The sequence below is a fragment of the Fimicolochytrium jonesii genome (assembly GCF_025526975.1).
Source record: "Fimicolochytrium jonesii strain JEL569 chromosome Unknown EV422scaffold_9, whole genome shotgun sequence".
In the NCBI taxonomy this organism is placed as follows: domain Eukaryota; kingdom Fungi; phylum Chytridiomycota; class Chytridiomycetes; order Spizellomycetales; family Powellomycetaceae; genus Fimicolochytrium; species Fimicolochytrium jonesii.
The window spans coordinates 769859-797147 of record NW_026515676.1 but is presented as its reverse complement, the minus strand read 5'-3'; the positions used below and the strand labels follow the sequence as shown (position 1 = coordinate 797147).

The 27289-nt window shown below is 54.6% G+C and overlaps 11 protein-coding genes across 11 annotated transcripts; 7 read left to right on the top strand and 4 right to left on the bottom strand.

Moving 5' to 3' along the window:
- Window positions 1-61: 61 nt before the first annotated feature.
- EV422DRAFT_573743 (uncharacterized protein) lies at window positions 62-8133 on the top strand (the record flags this gene model as incomplete). The annotated part of the gene is made up of 16 exons (XM_053073175.1): window positions 62-332; window positions 354-460; window positions 529-654; window positions 714-809; window positions 880-1031; window positions 1094-1221; window positions 1293-1486; window positions 1554-1664; window positions 1732-1866; window positions 1932-2051; window positions 2117-2178; window positions 2248-2428; window positions 2495-2680; window positions 2760-2846; window positions 2911-3545; window positions 3618-8133. The coding sequence occupies 16 exons, from the start codon at window positions 62-64 to the stop codon at window positions 8131-8133; spliced, it is 7107 nt and encodes a 2368-aa protein (XP_052926370.1).
- Window positions 8134-8302: 169 nt separating this feature from the next.
- Window positions 8303-10755, bottom strand: EV422DRAFT_435965 (uncharacterized protein). Its single transcript, XM_053067209.1, has 7 exons — window positions 10395-10755; window positions 10206-10312; window positions 9615-10047; window positions 9389-9533; window positions 9044-9316; window positions 8898-8972; window positions 8303-8828 (listed from the first exon to the last, which is right to left on the bottom strand). The coding sequence occupies exons 1-7, from the start codon at window positions 10536-10538 to the stop codon at window positions 8473-8475; spliced, it is 1533 nt and encodes a 510-aa protein (XP_052926369.1). The 5' UTR covers window positions 10539-10755; the 3' UTR covers window positions 8303-8472.
- A 252-nt stretch (window positions 10756-11007) lies between these two features.
- Window positions 11008-12591, top strand: EV422DRAFT_527383 (uncharacterized protein). The gene has a single exon (XM_053070211.1). It carries the CDS (start codon window positions 11053-11055, stop codon window positions 12301-12303), a length of 1251 nt encoding a protein of 416 aa, XP_052926368.1. The 5' UTR covers window positions 11008-11052; the 3' UTR covers window positions 12304-12591.
- EV422DRAFT_619614 (ubiquitin carboxyl-terminal hydrolase) lies at window positions 12592-14628 on the top strand. Its single transcript, XM_053074073.1, has 8 exons — window positions 12592-12793; window positions 12862-12955; window positions 13020-13128; window positions 13192-13320; window positions 13422-13483; window positions 13560-13802; window positions 13907-14153; window positions 14236-14628. Exons 1-8 carry the CDS (start codon window positions 12634-12636, stop codon window positions 14335-14337), a joined length of 1146 nt encoding a protein of 381 aa, XP_052926367.1. The 5' UTR covers window positions 12592-12633; the 3' UTR covers window positions 14338-14628.
- Window positions 14629-15604: 976 nt separating this feature from the next.
- Window positions 15605-18169, bottom strand: EV422DRAFT_527378 (fumarate hydratase). The gene is made up of 6 exons (XM_053070210.1): window positions 17948-18169; window positions 17637-17873; window positions 16651-17205; window positions 16390-16569; window positions 16219-16317; window positions 15605-16135 (listed from the first exon to the last, which is right to left on the bottom strand). The coding sequence occupies exons 1-6, from the start codon at window positions 18062-18064 to the stop codon at window positions 15815-15817; spliced, it is 1509 nt and encodes a 502-aa protein (XP_052926366.1). The 5' UTR covers window positions 18065-18169; the 3' UTR covers window positions 15605-15814.
- Window positions 18170-18415: 246 nt separating this feature from the next.
- On the top strand, window positions 18416-19127 carry EV422DRAFT_435832 (uncharacterized protein). Its single transcript, XM_053067208.1, has 2 exons — window positions 18416-18993; window positions 19049-19127. The coding sequence occupies exon 1, from the start codon at window positions 18507-18509 to the stop codon at window positions 18882-18884; it is 378 nt and encodes a 125-aa protein (XP_052926365.1). The 5' UTR covers window positions 18416-18506; the 3' UTR covers window positions 18885-18993; window positions 19049-19127.
- Window positions 18605-19713, top strand: EV422DRAFT_527375 (uncharacterized protein). The gene is made up of 3 exons (XM_053070209.1): window positions 18605-18993; window positions 19049-19365; window positions 19435-19713. The coding sequence occupies exons 1-3, from the start codon at window positions 18906-18908 to the stop codon at window positions 19570-19572; spliced, it is 543 nt and encodes a 180-aa protein (XP_052926364.1). The 5' UTR covers window positions 18605-18905; the 3' UTR covers window positions 19573-19713.
- Window positions 19714-19982: 269 nt separating this feature from the next.
- On the top strand, window positions 19983-22192 carry EV422DRAFT_527373 (glycoside hydrolase superfamily). Its single transcript, XM_053070208.1, has 4 exons — window positions 19983-20501; window positions 20588-20901; window positions 20961-21021; window positions 21082-22192. Exons 1-4 carry the CDS (start codon window positions 20392-20394, stop codon window positions 22058-22060), a joined length of 1464 nt encoding a protein of 487 aa, XP_052926363.1. The 5' UTR covers window positions 19983-20391; the 3' UTR covers window positions 22061-22192.
- Window positions 22193-23376, bottom strand: EV422DRAFT_556650 (uncharacterized protein). Its single transcript, XM_053071909.1, has 3 exons — window positions 23175-23376; window positions 22782-23083; window positions 22193-22700 (listed from the first exon to the last, which is right to left on the bottom strand). The coding sequence occupies exons 1-3, from the start codon at window positions 23260-23262 to the stop codon at window positions 22287-22289; spliced, it is 804 nt and encodes a 267-aa protein (XP_052926362.1). The 5' UTR covers window positions 23263-23376; the 3' UTR covers window positions 22193-22286.
- A 1182-nt stretch (window positions 23377-24558) lies between these two features.
- Window positions 24559-25541, top strand: EV422DRAFT_578132 (uncharacterized protein). Its single transcript, XM_053073279.1, has 3 exons — window positions 24559-24825; window positions 24909-25063; window positions 25162-25541. The coding sequence occupies exons 1-3, from the start codon at window positions 24723-24725 to the stop codon at window positions 25288-25290; spliced, it is 387 nt and encodes a 128-aa protein (XP_052926361.1). The 5' UTR covers window positions 24559-24722; the 3' UTR covers window positions 25291-25541.
- Window positions 25542-25645: 104 nt separating this feature from the next.
- On the bottom strand, window positions 25646-27111 carry EV422DRAFT_527370 (uncharacterized protein). Its single transcript, XM_053070207.1, has one exon. It carries the CDS (start codon window positions 26684-26686, stop codon window positions 25907-25909), a length of 780 nt encoding a protein of 259 aa, XP_052926360.1. The 5' UTR covers window positions 26687-27111; the 3' UTR covers window positions 25646-25906.
- Window positions 27112-27289: the final 178 nt, after the last annotated feature.

The window sequence follows — 27289 nt, the reverse complement described above, 5'->3', positions numbered from 1 at the left end:
CGCACATGACCCTTGCGACGCTTTCACAGCTCGCAATACAGCCTTCAATACCAACGACGCCATGACGTACGGTAGCAGAGGCAGAGGGCGAGGAGGTGGCGGTGGAGGAGGTCGATGGCGCTCGAGAGGCAACGGTCATAGTGGGGGCGGCTACAACAAGCGGCCGTGGCAGAAACGGACAGGAAGAGACTTCAGCAATAACGGACAGCAGTTAGCAGAAACAGTGGCGAACGACCCGGAGGTTCAGGACGCCGAGACGAGAGCAACCGCTGTCATTGCGAATACCACTACCACAAACGAAGGCAGCGATATCCCCGTGGAAGAGTCATGGGGTACTCCAGGAGAATTCGAAGCTCGTATCGAGGAAATACGGGTCACGGACGAGTTGGACGAAAACATGGGCTTTTGGAGATACCGAGAAGGGCCAGAGAAGCTCGGCTGGCTAGTCAACATGCACCCTGTGCGTATTCTACTTGACGTCCTTTCGAAACGTTGCTGTTCAGTACTGAGCCTCTTTCTCCATCGTAGACAATGGTGCTCGACGGAGAATGGGGTTCTGGAAAATCTGCCGTCGATTTGTACTTCTTGGAGGAAGACGGCGAAACTTTCAAAGCAACAATCCTATATGAGCCATACTTCTATGTTGTGTGCAAGGTACTGCCTCTACTATAGATTGAATGTCACAGCCCCATCGTGACAACATTGCTTCCTAGGCTGGAACCGAGGCAGACGTGGAGGAGTACATACAACGCCGCTTTACAAATCTCGTGCTCTCGGTCGAGAGGAAAGAGAAGGAAGATCTGAAACTCGTGAGCATCTCCCTTGTGTTTGCACTCGGACAAACAAGAAGCATTGGTCTGAAATCCGAATGTTGAACAGGCAAATCACTTACTCGGGCACAAACGCACAATCCTGAAACTCCGCTTCTGGAACACCCAAAACCTCAATGTCGTGCGGAGAACATTCCTACAAGCGGTCGCAAGCAACAAACGGAAAGAGGAGACTTCTGGCACATACGATGTCGTCGCCGAGTGAGTGTGAAAACCCAGTCCTATCGTCGTGTGAGGATGACAGTTTCCTGATGTCATTGCAGATTAGGAGGCGAGTTCGGCCAAGCACAAGAATCAAGCGCTAACCTCTCCAATCGCGACGTCCTCGATTTCGTACTCGACGTGCGGGAACACGATCTGATGTACTACGTCCGTGCCGCTATCGACTGCGGTCCGTACTCATCTTCACACATCACTCTTGCTGGACGCGCCCTAACTCATCTCTTTGTGATTGCATTACAGACCTGAGAGTAGGACTATGGTACAACGTCCGAGCCCACCAAGGCTCCATAACCATCGAGCCGCGCCCCGATAAAGTCAAACGTGCCGACCCCGTAGTCCTCGCCTTCGACATCGAGACGACTAAATTGCCGTTGAAGTTCCCTGACGCGAATATTGACTCGATTATGATGATTTCGTATATGATTGATGGACAGGTGCGCCGGTGATTTACGAAAAGGGGGAATTGGGAACGCAAATTAAATCATGTGATGTTGCTTGCAGGGATACCTGATCACAAACCGCGAAATCGTCTCAGACGACATCGACGATTTTGAATATACACCGAAACCCGAATTCGACGGGCCGTTCACGATCTTCAACGAGCTGGATGAGGTTCGTACACCAAGCTTTCTCTGTGTGCACGACACCACCCAAGTTCTCACCACATTGATTGTTCCAGGAAGCCCTCATCCGCCGCTTCTTCGAACATGTCCGTGACGCCCGCCCAACCATCATCGTCACATATAACGGCGACTGGTTCGATTGGCCTTTTGTGGAGACCAGGGCGGCTGTGTATGGGCTTAACATGAAGAAGGTTCGGAAAGAGCATCCGGATATCCGCGTACGTGCGACACCTAGGTTGACGACATGGTTTTGCAGGAAATCGGATTCGGCAAAGATGACAGCGGCGAATACAAGAGCTCGTATGCGATTCATATGGATGCGCTGTGTTGGGTTAAGCGGGATAGTTACTTGCCGCAGGGGAGTCAAGGGTTAAAGGTACGTGGGGAATGTTGGCGGTGGTTGTCGATGAATGTTGCTGAACGGGACAATCATTCGTGAAGGCTGTTACAACCGCTAAGCTCGGCTATAACCCCATGGAGCTCGACCCTGAGGACATGACGCGGTAAGCACCTTCTCTCCTTCTTCCCTCCACCATTTTCATCGCATCTAACGCCAACAACCAATTTCAAAGATTTGCATCAGAACAACCCCAAGTCCTAGCCCAATACTCCGTATCCGACGCCGTCGCGACCTACTACCTGTACATGAAATACGTGCACCCCTTCATCTTCTCGCTGTGCAATATCATCCCGATGAACCCGGACGATGTGCTGAGGAGGGGGAGTGGGACGCTTTGTGAGGCGCTGTTGATGGTTCGTACATGGCAATACCTTCTCAATCATTGGAGGTTGCCGTTTACTCATATGACCTCCAAACAGGTGGAGGCGTTTAAGGTGAATGTATTAATGCCAAACAAGCACCAAGAGAAAGTAGGACAATTCTTTGAGGGACACCTTTTGGAGAGCGAGACGTATGTGGGTGGGCACGTGGAGGCGCTCGAGGCGGGCGTGTTTAGGAAGGATTTGCCGTGCAAGTTTCGGTTGGTGCCTGAGGCTTTTCAGCAGGTATGTGGGGATGTGAGGGGTTTTGTCATGAGGAGAGAGGGATTTGAGGATGGAGACTGATAAGTTGTTTTGGGGGTAGTTGATGGATGAGGTGGATGCTGCGTTGCAGTTTAGTGTGGTTGTGGAGGGGAAGCTTTCTATGGAGGATGTTGCGAATTATGATGAGGTATGTGCCATGAGATGCGTGTCGACACAGACTGAGTGCTGTTTATGCTAAATGTGCGATATAGGTCAAAGCCCAAATCCTCAGCGCCCTCGAAAACCTCCGGGACCTCCCGAACCGTCTCGAAAAGCCGTCCATCTACCACTTAGACGTCGCGGCCATGTACCCCAACATCATCCTCACCAACCGTCTCCAACCCGACGCCCTCGTCTCCGAAGAAATGTGCGCCGCCTGCGACTTCAACCAAGGCCCCGGCAGCACCTGCCAACGCCCCATGACCTGGTCCTGGCGCGGCGAGTACTTCCCCGCCAAACGCAGCGAATACAACATGATCCGCAACCAAATGGAGCAGGAAAAATTCCCGGGCCGATTCCCTACCGACCCGCTCCGACCCTTCCATGAGCTCCGACCCGGTGAACAGCATGCGGCGATCAAGAAACGGTTGAGTCTTTATTCAAGGAAGGTGTATAATAAGATCCATGAGACCAAGATTGTCGCGAAGGAGAGTGTGGTGTGTCAGCGGGAGAACCCGTTTTATGTGGATACCGTGAGAGCGTTTAGGGATCGCCGGTATGAGTATAAGGCGCTGTTGAAGACGTGGAAGGGGAAGATGGATGTGGCGGCTGCTGAGGGGAATTTGACGGGCGTGGATGAGGCGAAAAAGTTGATTGTGGTTTATGATTCGTTGCAGTTGGCTCATAAGTGAGTACTTTTGGTGTTGTGTTGCTTGGGAGAGATGAAAGGAAGACTTATCTGAATTTTTTTTCTGAATAGGTGTATCTTGAACTCGTTCTACGGATACGTGATGAGGAAAGGCGCCCGGTGGTACTCGATGGAGATGGCCGGCATCGTCTGTCTCACAGGCGCCAAGATCATCCAACTCGCCCGCGCACGCGTCGAACAGATCGGCCGCCCACTCGAGCTCGACACGGACGGGATCTGGTGCATCTTCCCGCAAACCTTTCCGGAGAACTTTGCCTTCAAACTGAAGAACGGCAAAGTGTTCCCGATCTCGTACCCCTGCGTCATGCTCAACCATCTCGTGCATGATCAGTTCACGAATCACCAGTACCAGGATTTGTCGGATCCGGTTAGGAAAACGTACGCGACTCACAGCGAGAACAGTATCTTCTTTGAAGTCGACGGGCCGTACCGCGCCATGATCTTGCCCTCCAGTACCGAGGAGGATAAGTTGCTGAAGAAGCGGTACGCGGTGTTCAACGACGACGGGACGCTCGCGGAACTGAAAGGGTTTGAGGTTAAGCGCCGTGGGGAGCTGAAGCTGATCAAGATCTTCCAGAGTCAGATCTTCAAAGTGTTTCTGGAGGGCACGACGTTGGATTCGTGTTACGAGGCCGTCGCGGCGGTGGCGAACCAGTGGTTGGACATTCTGTATTCGAAGGGCGCGCATCTGGACGACAACGAGCTGTTTGACCTGATTTCGGAAAATCGGAGCATGAGCAAGAGTCTGGAGGATTACGGCGCGCAGAAGAGTACGTCGATCAGTACCGCGAAACGATTAGCGGAGTTGTTGGGCGACGAGATGGTAAAAGACAAAGGCCTCAACTGCAAATTCATCATCTCGGCCAAACCGCACGATATCCCCGTCTCGGAACGCGCCGTCCCCGTCGTCATCTTCCAAACCGAAGCCTCGGTCCGCAAACACTTCCTCCGTAAATGGCTGAAAGACAACTCACTGACGACGTTTGATATCAGAGAGATTCTGGACTGGAATTACTATTTGGAGCGGTTTGGGAGCGTTATCCAGAAATTGATTACGATTCCGGCTGCCATGCAGGGCGTGGGCAATCCCGTGCCGAGGGTTAAGCATCCGGAGTGGTTGGCTAAACGGGTTGCCAGTAAGGACGATCGGACGAGGCAGTATCGGATTACGGATATGTTTCGGAGGGGGGTTGTTGGGGAGGGTGATGGGGATGCGGGGAAGGGGATGGAGTTGGATGTTGGGGAGGAGGACGATGAAGAAGATGCAGCGCAGGGGGAGAGAGGTGCGATTCAAGATATGGAGGATTTCGGTGGCGACAAACGACCCGTGCAAGCCGTTGCGATGGTCAACAAGTCGACCAGTGTACTGGGCAAGCGCAAGAAACGGGCGCAACAGCAACCCGTACGGTTTGAAGAAGACTACTCGACCCTCCCCGCGCGCGACCAGCCGCAGAACTGCCCGGACCCGAGCGAAGATTACGAAGCGTGGCTGGAGTTCCAGAAGCGGAAGTGGAAACGACGACGAGCGCATCGGGAGCGGCTAGCGTCTGGGTTTGGCGCGTGGAACGCGACGCAGCAGGATAAAGCGGGGCAGCCGTTGAATGTGCAGAGCTTCTTCAGGCGGCAGACGGGGAATATCCTCCGGTCGACCTGGCAGGTGCTGTCGATTGCTGAGACGGATATTCCGGGCGATTTCAAGGTCTGGGCGTTGGTTGAGGGGCAGTTGCATGCGATCAAACTTTCGGTGCCACGGACGATCTATGTCAACAGTCGGATACCGGACCCGGACGAAGACACCAACCGAGTCGGACTGCAGATGACGCGCCGAGTGCGTACCTTACCTCGCTCCCACCCGTGCCTGTTCCTGTACGAGATGACGATGTCGGAAGTCTTCTACCGCGAGAACGCGGGGATGTTTGCCTCGATGGCGAACCACCAGCAGATCGAGGGTATCTACGAAACACAGGTCCCGCTCGAGTTCCGCGCGCTGATCAAGCTCGGGTGTATGGCGAAAGTCGACGAGAAACGGATTGCCGGTGGACGTGGATTGGAGGATGGGTTTGCGTTGGGGGAAGTTGTGCACCACCAGGCGGATTTCGCGAGGACGTATTTGACCAGTGGCGACGCGTTGCAGTATGTGTACCTGTTCCATGCGGGGAGCGGACAGCGCGGCGTGTGGGGCGTCTTTGCCCCTGCGATGGGACGGGCGTGGGTGTTTGTCACCGACCCGGCGCAGAACAAGGACGCGATCCCAAATCTGAAGAGGGTGTATCGGGAGCGGTTGCAGGAGGTGCGGGAGCAGGCGACGCAGGAGGACGTGAGTGCATCGCAGACGGCGTCGCAGAGGAAAGGGGCGATGGAGCGCGATCTTGTCGAGTATGCGGACAGTGTGGAGTTTACGGTTGCGATACATGCGGACGAGGCGGCGACGATTGCGGGCGTGAATAGGACGTTGAGGGATTACCAGGCCCAACGACGCGGGCCGACGGTGCTGGCGCTGCAGTCGCATCGGGACACGAAGCATTTGAGGATGGATGGGTTGTCGTTGATTCAGGACTTCCCGGTGGTCTGTATCCCCACCTACCACAAGGATACGGCGTTCCCCGCGTTGGGGTGGCAGCAATACGCCTGCACGCGGATGCTGGGGCATTACCTGACTCTGAATGCATTTCTCAAAGAACGCATCGCCCTCGCGCGGTACGCCGACGTGCCCTTCTGCAACCTGCCCGACGACTACACGTCGTTCCTGGCTGATCTCGGCCTCGCGCGGCGGATGACGCGCGCGGACATGATCCTCTGGTACTCGGCGTCTGAGAAACCGGACCTGGGCGGACGCGAGCAGGACGACAACCGGTTCGAGCTAGACGAGCTGGTCAACCCGGAGATCAACGTGCCCGGATCGTACCAGACGGTGTGCGTGGACGTGCAGATCCTTGATTTCGCGCTGAACACGTTGATGCATTCGAGTATGCTGCACGACGTTGATGATGCGAGTGGCGCGATCGGGTCCAGTTTCCAGCAGGTCGGGCATCTGATGGATGAGTATGCCAAGCCGGGCGAGGATGGGACTGAGGAGGTTGCCGGGAATGTGGACGAGAGTCAGGTCACGCCTGCGACCTTCAGTGTGCTGAAATCGATGGTGATGGGATGGGCGGACGAGGTGCGCCGCCGCAATCGGTTCGCGTCGTACCTGCTCGAGCACCTGTACCGGTGGCTGACGACCTCCTCGTCGCGGATGTACGACCCGGCGTTGTTGGCGTTGGTGCATAACCTGATGCGCAAGGTGTTCGTGAAGCTGATTGCGGACCTGAAGAAACTCGGCGCCCGGATCGTGTTTGCGAGCTTTGACCGGATTGTGCTCGCCACCAACAAGACGGATATTCGGACCGCGGTCGGGTACGGCGTGTATGTCCTTGAGGCGCTGGGCAAGAAGACGATTTTCGAGACGCTCGAGTTGAAGCCGGAGCGGTACTGGACCTTTTTGCTGTGGATGGACTCGCATAACCATGGCGGGCTGCAGTGCAATAACGCGGACGAGTTGCTGGCGGCACGGAAAGCGGCTGTGAATCTGAGAATCGAGGATCGGATAGCAGTGAAGCCGGATATTGGAGCGGATATGGACTGGAATATCGGCGAGTACCTACCCCCCGCGGTGCAGCGCAAGTTTCTGAAGATCGTCGCGGAGTATATCTACGAGGTGCAGAGTTTCACGGAGCGGGCTATGCTCCACGGCGCCGGCGGCGGAGAGGTCCCCCATGCCGTGTGGGACCCGAGCAAGCCGTCGCCGTTGACGGAGATGTTGCGCGGGTTGATTCGCTCCAAATTGAAAGACCGGATCTTGAAGTTGTTGCCCGACATGGTTCGCAAGCGCGGCGGCGGCGGCGGCGACGCGAACGACGACGACGCGACCGCATACACGTTCCCAACGCTCCCCGGCTCACACCTCAAGATGGTCAACCCGGCCCTCGAGTTCGCGAAATGCATCTGCGCGGTGCTAGCCCTCAACGGCGACCTCGAACGCGAGGTCCGTGTTCTGAAAAGCAACCTGTTGAGTCTGGCGGGTTCGCAGGGCGAATTCAGCGACGAGGCGGACTTTGTGAACCCGTGTGAGCCGTTCCGCCTGCCGCAGGTCATCTGCGGGTTCTGTAACCATTGCCGGGATCTGGATCTGACGCGGGATCGGGATCTGTTGCCGCGGTATCTGAACGATGAGGGTGGTGAGAATATGGATCCCAACACGGGATCTGGGAGTCATACGACAACGACACCATGGACATGCCCCGCCTGCCAAACCCCCTACGACCCCCTCGCGATCGAACAACGATTGATTGAAGTCCTCCAACGACGTCTCGCGGCGTGGCAGCAGCAAGATGTGGCCTGCACGCGGTGTCGAATGGTCAAAGCGGAGGATCTGAGAGAGCATTGTGCGGCGTGTTCGGGGGATGTGAAGACGGTGTGGGCCAGAGAGGAGTTTGTGAGGCGGACGAGGGTGTTTGGGAATATTGCGCGGTTTTGGGGGATGGGCCTTTTGGGGGAGATTGTTGGGTGGGTATTGACTGTTATTTAGAGTTGGTGCGAGCGGAGATGAGGCCTGGCGAGGCGTGTGGGATGCATGTGGCTGTTTTAGATTGGCGGTAGTTTATTCTCAAAGGCGTACGAGGTGTATACTGTTCTGAAGACATGGAGCAATTTTGGGTTTTCTTTCACATTCACAGTGTTCATTGGTTTCTTTATGGGAATGCGCCGTGGGAAAGTGAGCGATGCGATACAAAACTCTCTTTTTGCATTTTTCATCATTTCAAAACCAACATTTCCTTTCACGCTTTGAAACAAAACTGTGTGTACATGGGTCTGGCATGGTCACCATCGTTAAACAATGGTACCATCCACCGTCAGGTAACTTTAACTATGGCGCAACATCAACCTCCATAGGCTGCGGCGCCACTTCCGTTTCCACTTCCGATTCCAACGGAGGCGGTGGCGGCGGGGGTATAGCGTCTATAACGCTCGCCTGTCCATTTTGTTGTTCGATTGGGGGGAGTGGGGAGGGTGATGAATGTGGTTGTGATTGTGGTACGTCGGTTGTTATGGGTGAGGTTGGGGAGGGTGCTGGTGGTAAGGCGGGTAGGGATAAGTTCGGATTTGATGGTTGGGAGGTTGGGGGTGGCGATGTTGGTGTTGTTGTCGTGGGGAGAAGTGGTGCGGGTGCGAGTGCGGGTATGCTCGGGCTGGGGTGGGCTGCGGTTAGGGTTTGTTGGAGGGCTGGTAAAAAGGGAGTGTAAGATGAAGCGGTGGGGGCTTGTGAGAGGATGTGGATGCTCGGTTGCTCACCTTGGTAATGCCGCACCAATTTATCTCGATTGCTTTCCGGTAGCACTCTGCGTAGGAATTTCAGGTCTCTAGGTTCTGATACGAAACGTTTCTAACGTGAGTAGCGCGCCGATGTTGGAAAACCTTCCTGGAACACAAAAACATACCAGGCCGCCACCCCCCCTCCTCATCCTCCTCCACAATATGCGGCGCCGGCAAACACTCATCCAACAGCCGTCGACAGCTCTGACACAGCGCCAGCGGCACGATACCCGTTTCGTTGGCGATGGGGACGACCATCGCTCGCAGTGGTGTTGCTGCTGTAGTCTTGCGGGATTTGTTGGGGTTGGGTTGATTGCATTTGGAGCAGGTGGAGAGGGAGGGGTAGGTTGTGGAGGGCGGGAGGGGGTCGCGGGCGCGCTTGGTGCCCAGGCGGGAGACTAAGGGGAGGGGGTAGGGTTAGGATAGACTCGGGAAGATGTATGCAAAGCAATAGTTGTTCGTGCCCCTACTTGTGGGATGTGCTTGTCCCTGTGAGGTTTTGGCCGTTTGTTTTGGTTTTGCGTGGGTGATTGCGGTTGCGGCAGCGATGCTGTTTGCGGGCAGCGAAGATTTGAGGGAGCCGTTGGTTTTCGTGGATGCGAGTGTTGCGTGGGCCTGTCAGGATGCAAACAGTGTAAGCCCTCGACTCCGATAGTGTACCGATCCCGCATGACCCAGAAGACTTTCTCTACTCGCCTTTTTAGGTCCAGCCTGCTTCTCAACGCCTTTCGTTACCCCCATCTTATTCATCGAGTCCTTCCTCACCAAGCCCGTATGGCTCGTCCTCCTACTCACAGCCCCCGACCCTCTCTTCTTCCCCGCGTCCCCACCACCATCCTCCTCATTCTCCCCACTCTTCTCCCTCTTCCCATCCGCGATTGCCGCCGCCGCCGCAGCAGCAGCCACCGCGTCGTCTGAGTGCAACCGAGGCACTTTCGAGCGGTCTTCAAACACGCAGCTCTGGAGCCAGGTGAAAGCAGGCGGGATTTTGCCGGATTCCCAGTAGAGCGTGGCGAGGATTACAGCTTTATCGGTGCAGAAGGCTTTGCCGTTCTTGCCGTCGACGTAGGAGGTGTAAGGGGGGCGGAATGGGCAGAAGGCTTTGAAATCGGATTCGCGGACTATGTTGCTTTTTTTGTGAGAGATTGGGTAAACGTCCTAAGTTGAGTGTTGCGAATAGATTTGGGTGGGCTCTTCCCAAATCGCCAGCTTTCCACCTCCTTCGGCTCCACTGTGACTGCACCCGACAAGAATCGGCGTGAGGCCTAAAGACTACGTGACACTTACAAGGAAGCATCTTCAAAGTACACAACGACACATTCGCCTTCCCTCGGATTCGTAACCTGTCCGTTCACACTCTTCTTGAACGTATGAAACTCATCCTTCGGCACAACCTACACCCAACCATCCCAAAAGCGTCAACAATTCAGATTTCGAATGCCACACATCCTACACAGCAGAGTGTTCTGAATGTACCATTGCAGGCCACCACCAAGGTGAAGTGTTATCCTCCGGGTCGACAAAGACGATCTGCCTCCGTGGCGGTTTTGCGCGAGGGTTCCGTGGCGGAATGGGACATGTCGGCGGAGGTGTGTCGGTGAGGACGTCGTCGGTCCGCATTTGTCAGATGGGGATAGTCTCTCCCTCTATGTTGTTCTTGAAGAGGACGGGGCTTCTCTCTCTCCGGGATGCTGGTCCAAAACTGCTATATAACTGTTGCAGCACGAACGTACTGTATATGTAGTACTACGTTTCCTGCCAAAACTCGTCGACACGAATGGATGCAACTTCCATTTCGAGTATGCACAGTCACAGTCACAGTCTCTCGTCTCTCCCGTCACCGTCGCTTCCCTTCCCAGCTTCCCACTCCCAGTCTGACTCCGCGCGGTCTGCCGCTTGAGTGCGTGCGCGTCTGCCAACGGGGTGCGCGGTGCGCTGAGAGGGCGCGTCGGAAAGCGTCAGAGCGCCGAGAGAGAGAGAGAGAAAAACAACGTGCGTATTGAATGTGTCCAGCTCACGTGACATTTCTCGCTTGCATACCTAGTCTTATATCGGCGGGGAAAAAGGGCTCAGAACGCAACCGCAACAGTGTCAACCAACACCCCTGCGTTGCTCCCAATCACCAACAGTCGCAATGGCCGCCGTCAACACCGCCTCGACGCTCATAATAAACCGCCTCGCTGCTCGCTGGGCCTCACGGGCTTCTTCCTCACTCATATCGTCCTCGCAATATCTCCCAACAACAACAACGACAGGCGCCCTGCACACTCTCATCCCACGTTTGTCCGCAACCACTGTCGGCCTCACAACCCCGCACCCTCCATCCCAAACAATACTCTCCCGTCCGTCCTCCACAGCGACAAATAATGCCCCACCACCACCACAGTCCCCCGACGGCGCCTCACAGCCTCACCCCTGCGTCATCATCGGCTCAGGTCCGGCGGGCCACACCGCCGCCATCTACCTCGCCCGCGCCAACCTCCGCCCCATCCTCTACGAAGGTTTCATGGCTGGCGGCGTCGCAGCCGGTGGCCAACTCACAACAACCACCGACGTCGAAAACTTCCCGGGTTTCCCCACCGGCATATCCGGCCCTGACCTAACCGACAAATTCCGCGCCCAGTCCGTCAGCGTCGGCACCGAAATCCGCACCGAAACCATCACGAAAGTCGACCTATCCTCCCGCCCGTTCAAACTATATCCAGAAGGCCGCGAAGATGAACCCCCGGTTCTCGCCCACTCCGTCGTTATCGCCACCGGCGCAACCGCGAAACGCATGCACATCCCCGGCGAAGACAAATACTGGCAGGCCGGCATCTCCGCCTGCGCCGTCTGCGATGGGGCCGTGCCCATTTTTCGCAAGAAACCCCTTGCGGTTGTCGGCGGCGGCGACTCGGCGGCCGAGGAAGCCACCTTTCTCACGAAATACGCGTCAAAAGTCTACGTCCTCGTCCGCCGAGACAAGTTACGCGCGTCGAAAACAATGGCTGACCGGTTACTCAAACACCCCAAAATTGAAGTCCTGTGGAACACCGTCCCCGTCGAAGCTACGGGTGACGGCAAGCTGCTCAAAGCGCTGATCGTGCAGGACACGAAAACGGGCGAGAACCGCTCACTCTCCGTCAATGGCCTCTTCTACGCCATCGGACACACGCCCAACACCTCCATGCTTAAAAGCGAGACAGGTGGTGAAAGTCCGGTGAAAATGGACGCGGATGGGTATATCGTGACGACGCCGGGAACGTCGCTGACGAGCGTCGAGGGCGTGTTTGCCGCGGGCGACGTGCAGGATAGGCGGTATAGGCAGGCTGTTACGGCTGCTGGATCCGGGTGTGCGGCGGCGCTGGATTGTGAGCGGTGGTTGGAGACGCAGGAGGTGCATTGATGGGAGTTGTGGGTTTCGTGATAGCATTTGGGGAGGGTATGAGATGGGTTTTTGGATAGCTGGAGAGAGAGGGAGACTAACGCCAGGTGCAGCATTAGAGTGAGGTGACCCTTGACCATACCGTAGACATAACATATTGCAGAAGGGGTCTAGACAGCCTAGCATGCATTCTTGATACATCCACCATTCGCTAGAGAACACAACCTTGTTGACAGCGTCGGCGACCCGTTGTGGGGATAGTCGTTCGTCTTCTTTTGCTCCGCTCCTTCATGTTCACTTCGCGTTCCAACTTTTTCTGGGAAAGTGCACCCCGCCGACATTGGCCTCAAAATGCCAAACACAACCACCGACGACGACACAGACGGCGGTCTACCCTCCACAACACTCCCTGCTCCACCACAGCCCCCGTCAATACCACCTAACGAACTCGATGTGCGCGTCGGCGACCCGCTAGAAGCGTCCCCATGGTCAACCATCGAGAGCGATCCAGGTGAGGATGACTTCTCGCATAAGACTTTGAAAGCTGAGATCCTTATCTATGTCTTGGGGAGAATTTAGCGGTGTTCACGGAACTAGCAGCCAAGATCGGCATCAAAGGCGTGCAGGTGGAGGAGATCTTTTCGATGGATGAGGGTTCTTTTGACGCGCTAGGGTACGATACCATCTTTCACTCGTGAACCGTTGGGTCAGGATTAACGATCGTGATGGTCCGGTAGACAAATCTACGGCCTAATCTTCCTCTTCCGATGGCAAGACGCGGACACGGAGGAGAGCGCGAAGCAACCGGGCGAGAAGGATGGGGACGGCTTGTTTTTTCTAAATCAGGTATATACGCCTCACATCCCTCTATTCATGTAGCGGTTGGGATTGATGATTTTTTTGAGTTAGGTGGTGGAAAACGCCTGTGCGACGCAGGCACTTGTTAGCATCGCGCTGAACTGCTCCGACGTGCCCGGGATCGACATTGGGGATGAGTTGCGACGGTTTAAGGAGTTTACGAGGGATTTCTCGCCGGCTGTACGTTCTCCCTCCGTCCCATCTTTTCTTTCCGGGGGATGAATCTGATGCTCATGTGCGCCGAATGGGTTCGTTCTTTTTTTTTTTCCATGACCGAATAGATGAGAGGCCTAGCCCTAGTCAACAGCCACGCCCTCCGCACCGCTCACAACAGTTTTGCTCGGTAACGTTCCGTCCCTCCCTCCCTGCCCCCACCCATCCTTTCCCCCTTCCCTCCATACCACTAACGCCCCCAAAAGCCAAACAGACCTCCCCGTTCTAAACTACCCCATCCCCGAAAACCACACCCCAAAAAGCAAAAAACGAAAACATGAAGAAGACGAGCAGGACCCGCCGTACCACTTCATCTCGTATCTGATGTACAGGGGCAGTGTGTGGGAAGTGGATGGGTTGAAGAGGTGGGCCAAGCGGTTGGGTGCGGTCGGGGAGGGGCAGGGGTGGGTGGGTGTTGCGTTGGGGGCAGTCAGGGAGCGGATGAAGGGGTTAGTATCGTTTCCCTACCGGCTACGTTGGTGGCTGTGGCGCGTGGATTGTATATGCACTCGGGTGGTGTGGAAAAACTCATCACGTTTCTCCCCTCGCATAGTTACGAAAACGACGCAGTGGAATTCAACCTCATGGCGGTGACCCACGACCGGCTGCTCACACTGACTGCCGAGCACGCCGAACAGACAAAAGTCGCGGAGGAGATGCGCGCGCGGCTGGACTCGCTGCCTACCCTCAACGACGAGGAACGGGAGGCGATGGTGTCGACGTTGAGGATCGTGCTGGCGCAGTGTGATGCGACGCAGCGGGGGATCGAGGCGTTGAGGAGTGACCGGGAACGCAGTAAGGTAAACCCCGCGAAAGACACTCCCCTCCCGCACTGTGGGGGGGCAACAGGATGGGTTTATTGATCCTGTGATGGTTTTACAGGCAGAAAACATCCGCCGCCGCTTCAATTACGGACCGTTCATCAAACGATACCTGGAGCTGCTGCATAAGAAGGATTTGTTGGCGGGTGTGCTTGAATCGTGATGCGGTTCGTGAAAAACAATCAGGATACCACAAAGAGCAGCATGGCGGGGGGTTTTTTTGGGATGTTTTGCAGCGTGCATGTTGGGAATGGGACGGAGTTTGTGTGGGGTGGTGAGGGGGGAGAGACCCGCACGGCGTAAGTGCGAAATGTTAGGCTGTTAGCGGGGCGAACATATGCGGACGTTAGGACGCATCCTGCACAGGGCATCTAAAGCAAGTGCTTCGTCTTTTAGATAGAGGAGAGGTTGGATGTACAGTATATATACAATGTGGATCAATCACAAGAAGGTATACAGTATAGACGGTTCGTGTACATCCTTGTCGGTCAACAGACCAGAAACACCGACGGCTCGACTAGATCTAATCAATGGAAAGTTCATCTGACCGACCGATCCCCGCCAACACAGCATCGTCCTCCAAAGCGCTTCGTCGGTCCCGTAGAGATCCCATATTACTTGACAAGTTATCACATTCCCCTTTATATACATATCTCATATAGCAGCGCCACACTCCCCAAGCGCTTTCTTTCGGCAGGATGCGCGGCCAATCCCACACATTCGTTGCTTCGCAAAACCGGTAAACACCGAACCAGCCGTTGCATAGCCAGCAGTGACGGCAACAGCGGGGGCTGTCGACAGGAGATATACGTTCCGCCCGTATCATCATGGAGACGCTCACCTGCCAATGAGTGCTCCCTCACTCGGCGAATGGTATTGTACCCGTGCCAAAGGTCTCGTATCATCCTCGACGCGGTCCTTCCCACGCTGCGTGAAGGCGGGCACCAGCGAGTGCCGCCGGAGCGCCCTCGGGGCGACTGCGGGCGAGTACGATACGAGACCTTGGCACGAGTAGATTCGCATAGCGCGGGCACCCGTCGTATCTCGTAGGATTTGCGCACAGCAAGAAGGAATCCCGAGCGAGAATCGTCGGAATGGCGAATGCTCGAACGAGAGGACCCGGAGGGACTCGCTCATCGGATGTGCGAGAATTGGAACAGTGCACTCACTTTCTCAAAAAATACGGGCGCAAACTTGTTCCAGGCTCCGCTGCGCTGCACCCGCACTCCGGTACGACTTTCCAAAGGGATTGCCAGTGCCACCTGCCTGCGGTTTCACATAGACGGGACGGTTGACTTTTGACACCCCCCCCCCCCCCCCCGCCCACTTCGCACTGTCAAAGCCCGTCATGCCCGCGATGGTGACATACACCCCCAATTATGAGAATGCATGCAGCACAAGCAGTTCGGGATGAGCTGAGCAGTATGTTTGGAACAGATCTCAACTCGCGGAAAGCGACCGTCAACGGATTCATCGAGGATATTAATATGCTCCACATGCAGAAACTAACGCGTAGGGACTAGAAAGAGCTAGAACGAGAAAAAAAAGGGAAATCACGCAAAGCTCAAACAGTTGAGCGTTGTTATGTCTAGTACCATTCTAATAACACAACAACTCCCATCTATATCCCTCCTCACCCTCTACTTGGGCCCAATCATCGTCTCAGGCCTCACATACTTCTCAAACTCCTCCGGTGTCAAAAGCCCCAAACTCACGGTGGCCTCCTTCAACGTCGTCCCCTCCTTATGGGCCTTCTTTGCCGCCTTTGCCGCATTATCATACCCAATATAGGGGTTGAGCGCCGTGACAAGCATGAGGGATTCGTGCAGGAGGGAGTGGATGCGGTCGGTGTTGGCCTGGATGCCGATGATGCATTTGTCGGTGAAGGAAGTGGAGGCGTCGGCGAGGAGACGGATGGAGTGGAGGAGGTTGCGAATCAGGACGGGTTTGAAGACGTTCAGCTGCGGGGAGGAGAGGGGTGTGGGTTAATATTGAGTTGGAACGGGAAGGGCATGCAGGATTGGATGGATACGTCGAGACATACCTCAAAGTGACCTTGAAGACCTGAGACGGAAATGGCGGTGTGGTTTCCAATCACTTGGGCGCACACCATCGTCATGGCTTCGCATTGCGTTGGGTTGACCTAAAAGCATGAATGTCAATCAGACAAGAGTGTCGATGAGACGAATGATTTTTTCCCTCGTGCATTACGCACCTTCCCAGGCATGATGGAAGAACCAGGCTCGTTCTCGGGCAGACGAAGTTCACCCAATCCGCAGCGGGGCCCTGACCCGAGGAGGCGGATATCGTTGGCGATCTTGTTGAGGGAGACCGCGACGGTGTTGAGGGCGCCACTGGCTTCTACGATCGCATCGTGAGCGGCCAGGGCTTCAAACTGGAGATTTTGAGATAACAGTCAATTCCCTACGGTTCATCAATGAACTGAAGTAACTCACGGATACCCTCCAAATCTCACCTTGTTGGGAGCAGTCCGGAAAGGGATTCCCGTATCCTGCGCAATCTGCGCCGCAACCTTCTCCGCAAACCCCTTCTTCGCATTCAACCCTGTCCCAACAGCCGTCCCACCCTGCGCAAGGTTATACAGCCTCGGCAGCGTATCCTTAACCCTCTCAATCGCATAAGTGACCTGCTGGGCGTAGCCGGAAAACTCCTGGCCAAGGGTTAGGGGTGTCGCGTCCTGCAAGTGGGTGCGCCCGATCTTGACGATGCCGGCGAACTCGGCGACCTTTGCTTGGAGCGCTTTTTCGAGCTTTTGTAGGCCGGGGAGAAGACGTTCATGGGTTTCGATGGCGGCGGCGACGTGCATTGCGGTTGGGAAGGTGTCGTTACTGGACTGGCCATTGTTGACGTGGTCGTTTGGGTGAACGGGTTTCTTGCTGCCCAGTTCACCGCCGAGGATCTCGATCGCGCGGTTGGACAAGACTTCGTTCACGTTCATGTTGGTCTGTGTGCCGCTGCCCGTCTGCCAGACAACCAGCGGGAAGTGTTCCTTGTGTTGTCCTGCAATTACCTAATGGAAACAAGAGGGAGGGGCATGAATACAAGCGATCGATGAAGCGAAGTGATGAGTGGATGGTCGGTTGACGGTTGATGGTTGATGGTTGATGGATGAAACAATACCCTGCTCGCTCCGCTGCGACGAGGAGATTGGGCGGCGGAAGGCAGGAGGGTTCCTCGCTTCGCTCGCTGCCACTCACTGCATACCGCGGTGAGGGGAAGCAAAGGGCGCAATGTGGGTTCGCTCCGCTCTCGCTCTCATCGCAACCGAAAGGCGTTCGCTTCGCTCGTTGCAGACAGGTCACCATCACTCGCTTCGCTCGCGAAAGCCCGTTACAGTCCGAATTCGCTCCGCGAATCAACCTTGCCTACGGCGCAATCCAGCCAGGCTCTGCCCATAACCGTTCGCTTACGTTCTCGCTCACACTCTCGCTTGGCACATACCTCATCAGCGGCCTTGATGATCGCCTCAGCCACCGTCTTATCGAGATGAGTCTCAGCATTCACTTTCGCCGCCGCCTTTTTCACAATAGCGAACGCCTTGATCACGGGATAAGGCATCCTCTCAGTTTCCCCCCCAATATCAAAGTTCATTAGGGACCGCTGAGTCTGAGCGCCCCAGTACTTGTCTGCGGGCACTTGGAGCTCTCCCATCGTATCCTTTTCCGTGCGGTACTTTTGCTGTTGAAAAGAGAAAGTATACGTTAGTTCAAGAAAGGGACGTGGGAATGTGCAATGCTTCCGAAGACACATACGAGAAGGGAGGAAGCGGCGGAGAAGAAACGAGGCTGCTGGTGTTGGGAGGCGGAGACGAGGGCGCCGAGCCTGAGGGCAGCCCTGGGGGCGGAGGAGGCGGCGACGAGACGGAGCATCGTTGCGGGCTGTAAGAGCGGCGTGTAATGCAAGTGCGAGTGGGAAAGAAAGCAAATACGGCGTAAGAAGAGGCGTTTGTGCAAAAATTGGTGCTCGGCCTTACACTCGGTCGTTTTAATACACGTCTGAAGCAAGATGGAGTCGGAATCATCTCACGCTTCAACCTCAACGTTGAATCCGCGGAGGAATATGCCACCACAATTGCACACCCCAACACAAGCAACATGCTCTCCGGTGGGTAAATGCCCGACGAAAACATCTATCTGACCAGCTTGGAGCGGGAGAGAAGGAGGCGATCGAAGGGATTCCGTTGTCCCCAACTCCAACTCCAGGCGAGGCAGCCCATGCCCTCGACGCATTACTGAGTGCCGGGAAACGTCTGCTCACCTACGCCGATCCCAGTATCGCATTTGGGTTGTTTACGTTTGATCACTACGGAGCATGCAACAGCAACAGGGACATCTCCGATGCTATCTGCAATGCTTAGTGACGGGTCGGCTAATGCTGATAATGCTGATAATGCTGATAAGCGCATTGAGACCCATTTTCGCACACTTGCACGTAAGCTACAAAAGATTCGGTTGCCATTGTCCTCATGCTCGGTGTGTCTGTCCACTAATGTGGAATATTATGGAAACCGCCCCATGCCCCCCCAAACGCCGCATGTACTTTACCTCCAGGGAGGATGTCGTTGCGTTTGTCAAAGAACGCTACAATGAGGCATACGTGAAGGAGTGTCACCGGACACGTTTTCGCAAGATATCGGCCTTTCATGAGCGGTGCCCAAATGCGAGCGGGTGTCCACCATATCATCCATAATTTGCTACGGCAAAAGCAAAAATGGATGAAGGTCAGCGAGACATGTGGGGAATGTACGCCCCTTACCTGGAATTCAAGTGGCGTAAAAAGGGGCAGAAGCTGTCTCTAGGTAAGGCGACCGGGTTCCCGCATGCATTGACAGCACACTCACCCATGTATTATAGATGACATTTTTGCTCCGGTTCTCCCAAATGACCCTCTCGCTATGCGGTCCTGGGCGCGGATCCCCCAGTTTGTTGACAAGGCTGCATGGGCACAGAACCGGGAAGGAGATCACCAGCGCACAACACCCGGCCCAACCCGCACTACCACACCCAGCGCCGTCTCAACCCCCAACATTGGTTTTGCTTTCGGCGAAGTTGAGGTCGTGGCAGACAGCGGCGGGGGAGTTGAGGGAGTTGACGAGGACCCGGAGCGACAGATGGACGGCGCGAACATGAGGATGTGGGATGATCTCATTTTCCCATGTGTCATATCTTGGGTAAGCAACCACAGGCGCAAATCACAGTTCTTGGACATCCTTTTCAACATTGACAAAAATGGAACCTAGGCTGGATCCTATTTCGGAAAGTCGATGAACAACCATATAGGCATAAACATAGTCATAGACGTAGTTGAATCGCTAGAAATGGATTGGGCTTGGACCCTAGGTTGGAGAAACAGATTCAGCATGCCCTCAACTCTGTAGGTTGCGACGGTCGATGTTCAACGCGAAATGAATACTATCAAAGAGGTCGGAGGATCCCTTGTGCTGGCTGTGCGGCGAGCTCTTCCTTCTCGCTATGGCTCAAGCCAGTCTGTCGTCCTCAGCGGATATGATTCAGGCGAGATTGAGCTTTGTAGCAGATGGAAAGTCTAAGAAGTTGTACATGTAAGCCGGGAAAGTTGGGATGGAGGAACAGGCGAGTACGCTGAACCCCGCAAAAGGTGAGGCGGTAGCGTCTTACCAGCCCCAGATCGAACTTCGCGGCCTGGTCTTTTCCTCGTCCTGGGGTCACAGGGAAACCTGGCGCGCTGTCGAAATCCGTCAAAACCCCGCGGCCAAGCTGGCAAGCTACTCCCCGCTTCCGCGTCAAACACGTTTCAAGCGAGGGCCAGCGTCGCACTTTCGCCCGCTATCGACAGCAGGATACCCTCGCACACGGACTGTACTAGAACCCGCATAACACATCTACAGTCCTCTCGAAAGGACCCGTTGTCGCTGACCTTCCTTTGACGTTACATGATAGCACCACGAGTTTCGATCTTGGGGACTCAGGGTTATGATACGGGACACGGCACATGATTCTGGTGATTTGGGGGGGCCAAACACCAGATCGAGGGCGTCGAGCACCCGCAGCGGCTTCTACAAGCGACTCTGCTATGCATCATGACTCGATTGAGCAGTTGCCAATGAATACTTAAGGCAAGGTCTTCCTGAATCCTCAGTGAGACTTATCAAAGACATTCGCAGAGCATTTCATAGAATCATAGCAGAAATATATAGACCGTCTTTAGCAATCCAGGCATGCTTTGTCCCCTCCTCCTTCTCGCGACAGGTCTTGCTGCTGTGTCTGCTGCCGCAAATGCCCCTAGCGGCTTTGTCGCAACCTCCGGAACGAAATTCGTGGATGGAAAGTAAGTGCATACGCCCGAGCCAGTAGCCAGCATCGTTTCAGGAGGAAGTCTCACGGCTCAGTCGGCTTTCCCTTTGTTGTCAACAGGTCGTTCCCATTCCACGGGACGAATGGGTATTACATTCCGTTCAACGACAGGCGCCTAGCCGATGACTTCTTCCAAACAGCCAGTACTCTCAAGATCAAGGTTGTTCGCACGTGGGCCTTCTCCGATGTCGTCGCCGCCGACGAAGGCAAACGCGTTTGGTTTCAATCATTCGACGGTCGCCAAACAAAGTTCAATGATGGTTCAACGGGACTCGAAATGCTGGACTACGTTGTGCAGCAGGCGGGATTGAAGGGGATCAAGTTGATTTTGCCGTTGGTGAATAACTGGAGCGACTTCGGCGGAATGGATTTGTGTAGGTTTCCCTGCACTGAAGCCTGATAGTCAGTCTGACGCTCATATGTGTCGGAACAGATGTCAAGTCGTTCGGAGGATCAAGCCACGGTGATTTCTACAAGAGAACGGACATCAAAGAGTAAGAACATGTTGATTTTCAGCGATCGATAGAATGGCCCACCTGACATATTAAGTCCAGGGCCTACAAAGCGTACGTTTCACATATCGTCCAGCGACGTAATTCGTTGACGGGCACACCATACATCCAAGATCCAACCATTCTGGCGTGGGAGCTGACAAACGAAGCGCGATGTAAAGCTGACCAGCTTCCATCCGGCTCATGCTCTTCGGCCGACATCGCCTCCTGGATGACGGAGATGTCGACATTCATCAAATCACTCGACCGCAACCATCTCGTCACATCCGGTGACGAAGGGTTCTATGCGAGAAGCGGAGAGTCATATCCCGACAACGGTGCTGATGGCACGGACTTTGAGAAGATCATGGCCATCCAAACGTTGGATTTTGGGACGTTCCACACCTACCCCGAAAACTTTGGCACGGACTTACAGTCTTACGCGCTAAAGACTATCCAGGATCATTCCCTCACTGCAGAGCGTCTGAACAAGCCGGTGCTGTGGGAAGAATATGGAATCAAAGACAAAGGCTCCCGTCCCCGCATCATTTCCGAGTGGCATGCGGCTCTGGGTCGCAGCGCAATCGACACAAGCTTAGTGTGGATGGTGGCAGGTCCCAGTTACGAGGACTTCGACGGGTTTACAGTGCATCCTGGTGACCCGTACATGAAGCAATTGGTCATTGACCCTATGGCAGCTATCGAGGCAGATGCCGGGTCTCCCACTGCACCGTTGCCTCCACCAAAGCCTTCACCCACCTCGGAACCCGCCCCTTCTCAACCGCCGATATGCACCGGCATAACGATAACCGCCACGGATTCTAGAGGAAGAGCATGGGGATTTGAGGAAGGCAAATCCTGTATGGTCCGCACTTGCGAAAGCACTGCCATCACGGCGGTTGATGCGGCAGGAAGGCAATGGGGTTTCGAAAACCAGCAGTCGTGTTTGATCAAGACATGTGCCAACAAGACCGTTACCACTGTTGACTCCGCTGGACGCAAATGGGGATTTGAGGACGGGCGGTCTTGTTTGATTGTGTAGATCGGTAGCGGGAGCATCTCCCGATATTGACTAGAAATTAGGTGGGTTGTCATTAGAACAGGTATTGCCGATTCGTATATTCATACAAATTTACTGTACGTGGGTGGACTAAGTCCGTATCAAACATTTACAATGGGTGAACTACGTCCGTATCAAACAAGTTATGTACAACAGCTGCAGCGTACACCATCGCGAGTATGTACGTGCTCTGTAGAATTGGACTTTCTCATACAGAAGAAATATGTACGACCGCATCAGGCAATGCAGCAGGGGCTGCAGCAGCGTCTGGAATGAAAGTCGCCCATTCTCCATTGAGATCCTGCACCGTTAGAGTCCACTCGTTTTCGTCGGCCTCAAACTCAAACTCGCCCAGTCCATCGACCTTGAACGACATGCTCGCAGCATCGAACTTGCCGATGACACCCGCGCTCACGTTGATGGCGGCCGCGGTGGCAGCGGAGAAGATGTAGTCGATTTTTTGGAGGGTGGCGTTCTGCACCGGGGAAGCCATCTTGACGACGAAGCTGGTTGGGTCGACGAACTTAAAACCGGGTGGTGCAGCGGCGGGATTCTTGTTTTGCGTCACGCTGAGTACGTTCGGGGTGGAGGCATTGTATTCGAGCTCGAACAGACCGACATCCTGACGGAGAAAGGAAGGAAAGGGCAGAACACGGTTAGAATATATAGTTCAGTCAACGGGAAGTACACCAGCTCTACTCACCGAAGTCGGGAAAGCGATGTCATTCTTGAAATCTCCTCCAGAGACCGGGGTGCCTTTCCCAAAGTCGCTTTGAAGGACAACCTCCACTTTGGCCTCCTTGCCTTCCTCTCTCTTAAGCGTCACCGCCGTGGCAGGGATGAAGATTCCCCATTCACCGTTCAAGTCGTTCACGGTGAGTGTGTATTCTCTCTCTTCCGCCTCAAACTCAAGTTCGCCGATTGTGTTGTCGACGATGAAAGTGCCCTCTGCGGAGAGCTTGCCGATACGGCCTTGAGCAACGTCCACTTGGGAAACAAACGACGCTTTTAAATCAAACACAAAGGAGGAGGAAGGTGAAGCTGAGTATGCGCGGAATGGGATATTCTTTGCTGACAACGGAAAACGCGTACATACCGGTCGGATCGAAGAAAAAATCAATCTTCTGCAATGTTGCTCCAGTGACGTTGGGGCCCAGGGAGACTACGTAGGAGACAGGGTCCATGAAGATGAACCCAGGTGGGGGGGCGACCGGGTTGGATTTTGTGGTGACGACGACGACCGCTGGAGCAGAGCCCTGGAATTCCACCTCGAACGCGCCGTGGGGCTGATATTTGGGTTAAACACGCGATGGTAGGACGTTGCAAGGAAAATGCGAGAACATACACCAGTGGGATAGAGAACGTTGTTCTTGGCATTGGGCCGCAATCCGGTTGCCCCGCCAAAAGTGCCGTTCATTAGCACTTCAACGGCCGGCGGGGCAGCGTCCCCGACTCCCGTGGCGGCTGCCGGCGCCGCCATGGTGGTGCAATCGGCTACCGCTGGTGGAGATGGAGGTGGGCTGACGGCCCGCCCACCACCGCCGGGGGTAGGGATAGCTATGACTGCGGTGAGATGCAAGGCGGCCATGAAAAGGGCGTTCACTATGACCATGTTGAAAGGATGCGGATGTCGAGTGGAAATGAATCTGTTGACTATGCTGGTGTGGACGACGGATGGACACAAGAAGGAGGGGTGCAACGGCGCAGGGAAAGGAAACCACCCGGGACCTTTTATATGGGGTTCAACATATGCATGTCGCGGGGTTCATGGCCGACATCCCTTTGCCGAGGGTTGGCGAATCTCCGGGTTTGTTCGCCATTAGCAGGATTCCCCTCCTGATCCTGTTCCTCCTTACTGCTGCTACTTACTACTACTGCTGCGTTGGAGTTCATCAAGCTTGGCGGAGTTGGATGAATTAAGGTTGGGTGATAGCTTGGAACCGGGATCCGCCTCGACTTGTGGGCGTCTGACATGAAACCACGCACTTTGCCCATCGCCGGAGCAGAGAGTCCCATCAAAGTCTCATCTTGAAGGGGCGTCGCGTCTTGCTTCCACTGCATAGTCCGAAAGGCATTGCATAGTAGCATACTACGTAGTCCGAAAGCGGCAATTGACTTGCAAGTTACAACGCCGATCCTCCTTCGACACGTTCGACGATTCCAGAAACCTTAAAAAACTCTAATCGCCAAAACCCTAAAAAGCTTTATGCCGGTGACACAGGATTAACGTTTGCCGTGTTGAAGGTATAAAACATGAAATCAATGTCGGTCACTCACGGGTATTTGGCTTTGCGGCAGTCGCTCATTTATTTCAGGGCGTGCACAGCTTTGGGTCCACTGACGCCATGTCCCCCTTTCCGGGTGGCGCGTTAACCTTAACCCTAATTCCCCGTGTTTCACTGTGTGTTTCACCGTCTATGCTGTAATTAATATATGGACGCGTCTACTGGACGCGCCTACTCGAAGCTGCATGCGTCTATAGCGGGTGTTGGGAACTTGACGATGCGAGGACTGGCAGCCGGCGAGTATTTAAAAGAGGAGAAGGACATCTCTTCCTCCGCCCCCATCAACCTCCCACCATCCCAACGAACACATCCCTTCCACGCCCTTCTCCATTCCCAATCCCAGAAACAACACTGCAAACATGCACAGCACCCGCTCGTGGCTCGTGCTGCTCGTCCTTGCGCTGGCCGTACTTTTCTCAGTTTCCGAGGTATCCGCCGGGAAATCTCTGACTTCTAGGCGAGGTGAGTCCAGTTAACACGTCTTGAAATCCAGCCGGGGTACGGGATGGATTGAACTGACGCATGAACCGCCTTTGCTCTAATAGCCAGTCTTCAACGCCGCACCGCACAAGCCCTTGCACGTCGTGATGATGATGATGGTGGTGATGACGACGACGACGACGACAACCGCGGCCGTCGCGTTGGTGGTCGGATCGGCGGCAACGTCGGCAACGCGGGCAACAACGTCTGCAACCGTCCGGTACGTCAACGATCCTATGATGCCACCTCCACTTCTGCTCTCCTTGTATCATGTATTTCTTACACCTGTTCGCTCCTATCCTTTCGCCCTCCCTACAGCGCACATCAAACTGTCCGGATGATTGCTGGAGCGCCATCAACGGCGGATGCGTCGAGACCGACACCGGCAATTTTTTCTCTGGCGGGGAATGCACGGCTTGCACCGGGTTCCCAGTCATAGATGACTAGGTCTTTCGTTGAAGTCCATACGACATGCACTCGTTCGAACGTGGGAAAACACCGGGGCTTCAGTGAACATGGAGCCTTTCTCAACACTTCTAGATCGTTCAAACTCTTTGTAAATACTTGTAAATAGGTGCAACCGCCTGAACACACTTGTAAATATGCCAGCCCCCTCGTACATACTTGTATATACTTTGAGCGCCTTGTATATACGCCTACTGCGACGTAAAATATACATTTTGTACATAAAAGCATCGGATAGCGTATCGGATGCACATCAAACCTGCTGCAAAAACCCTTTCCTGCTTCCCACGATGAGCTTCGCGTGTCCACTCTCTACATCATGGTGCAAAACGAGAGCCTGAGAAGTAGATTTTCAAGTCATTTCTGGGGCGACCAGCGTCTTCCATACTGGATGGGACTCTACAGTAGGCATTTCATAGTCCTGAGGGAGAACCGCACTGACAGGATATCCTATTCCAAAAAAAAATGGCGAACTCGAATCCGCAAGTAAATGGTATCAACTCTAGCCAACCCCTACATTATCGTCCCCTACAGACGCCACCGCACCTCTCCAAATATATCTACAGCAGATTGCAACTGCGATTGTTCAAAATGATGTCTAAAGAACGACCGCCTTAATAATCCAGCTATCCAAATCCCCAGCCGGACAATCATTGGTGCCAATCCGTCCGCCCAGATCCACCGAAGCATAGATCTCCCACCCATTCATCTTAATACAATGCAGTAACGAAAGCGCAAGCGACCGAGAGAGTATCGTATCTGTGCCATACGTGTGCCAAGGGTTTCCGGCTAGCTTCAACTCATAAGCCCGTGGGTCAGAGTCGAAGGGTCCGTGATGCTGGATTCCGCGCGCCCAGCTTTGCTTTACGCATTGGACAATGGTGGCTTGGAGGTCTGGCGGGAGGCCGATGAGACGGATGCGGTCTGATCGGTTGAAGGAGATGGCGCCGAAGTGGGGGTCCATTTTTGAGGATCCTGCACCGCCAGCGAGTGGGGCCCTCGTAGAGTGTGGTATGACAAATGACTCAAAGAACCACGAGTCGCTGTCGCCTTGCTTTTTCGAAAGGTCGGTGCTGACTGCAAGCCGCCAGCCTCGAGAGAACATAAATGACAGGATATCACGGGCGAGCAAGCGGCAAGTAATTGCGTCGTCTCCTTGACCACGCCATGGCCTGCCACTCAGCTTGTATTCCAGTGATGGGCCGTAACGTTGAACGCGCTGCACGCCTTTCTGCCAGGACCGGGTAAGAAGGGCGGCGAAGTCTGGGATGAGTTCCTGGGGTACGTTGAGGAGGCGGAGTTTGTCGCTTTCGTGAAGGGAGATACAGCAGAAGCTTGTCGCTGCTGCGTAGGACGGAGGCGAGACGCTGTTCAGCATTATGCCGGAAATGTACGTACAGGTATGTGCTCTCGCAAGCGATTGGCGGTTTGTTGGTGGTTGTTGGAGCGAGGTGATGTGGGTTGCGGCCTGAAAGTTGCAGAGTACCCTCCTGTTATGTACGAGAGCGTTGAGATTGCTCGGATGTGCCCTGGCAGCACGTGCAGCCCCTCCCCTCAGGCCCACAGTTCTCGCCAAGTTACGCAGAAAACTATCAAGTATTATGCTGATGCTCAGTTTCCTTGCACTCGCTTTCAAGCCTTGAAAGTCAGTTCGCCCCGACAAGGGAAGAGTGTTGTAAACAACCAGTTTCAGCCACAGCTTCCTTTTTATAGTTGCCGTACCCCTTTTCTTCTCTGCAGATAGAGAGCTGGTTGTGTGTGCGCAGACCGTCCGATCGAATGTCTATAAAACGAGTGGTGTGTGTGAAGGGGAATAAAGTAACGAGTTCCACAACAAAGAGAAGATGAATCAAACTCGTGTAAATTTAAAGAATGGAGGGCGATTGACGACTTGATAGGCGCTGTATGATTCAAGGCCGGTTGTCTGCGTCGTCTGGTTCCCTTTGCAAATGACAATGGAGAAAAAAAAAGATAAAATGGG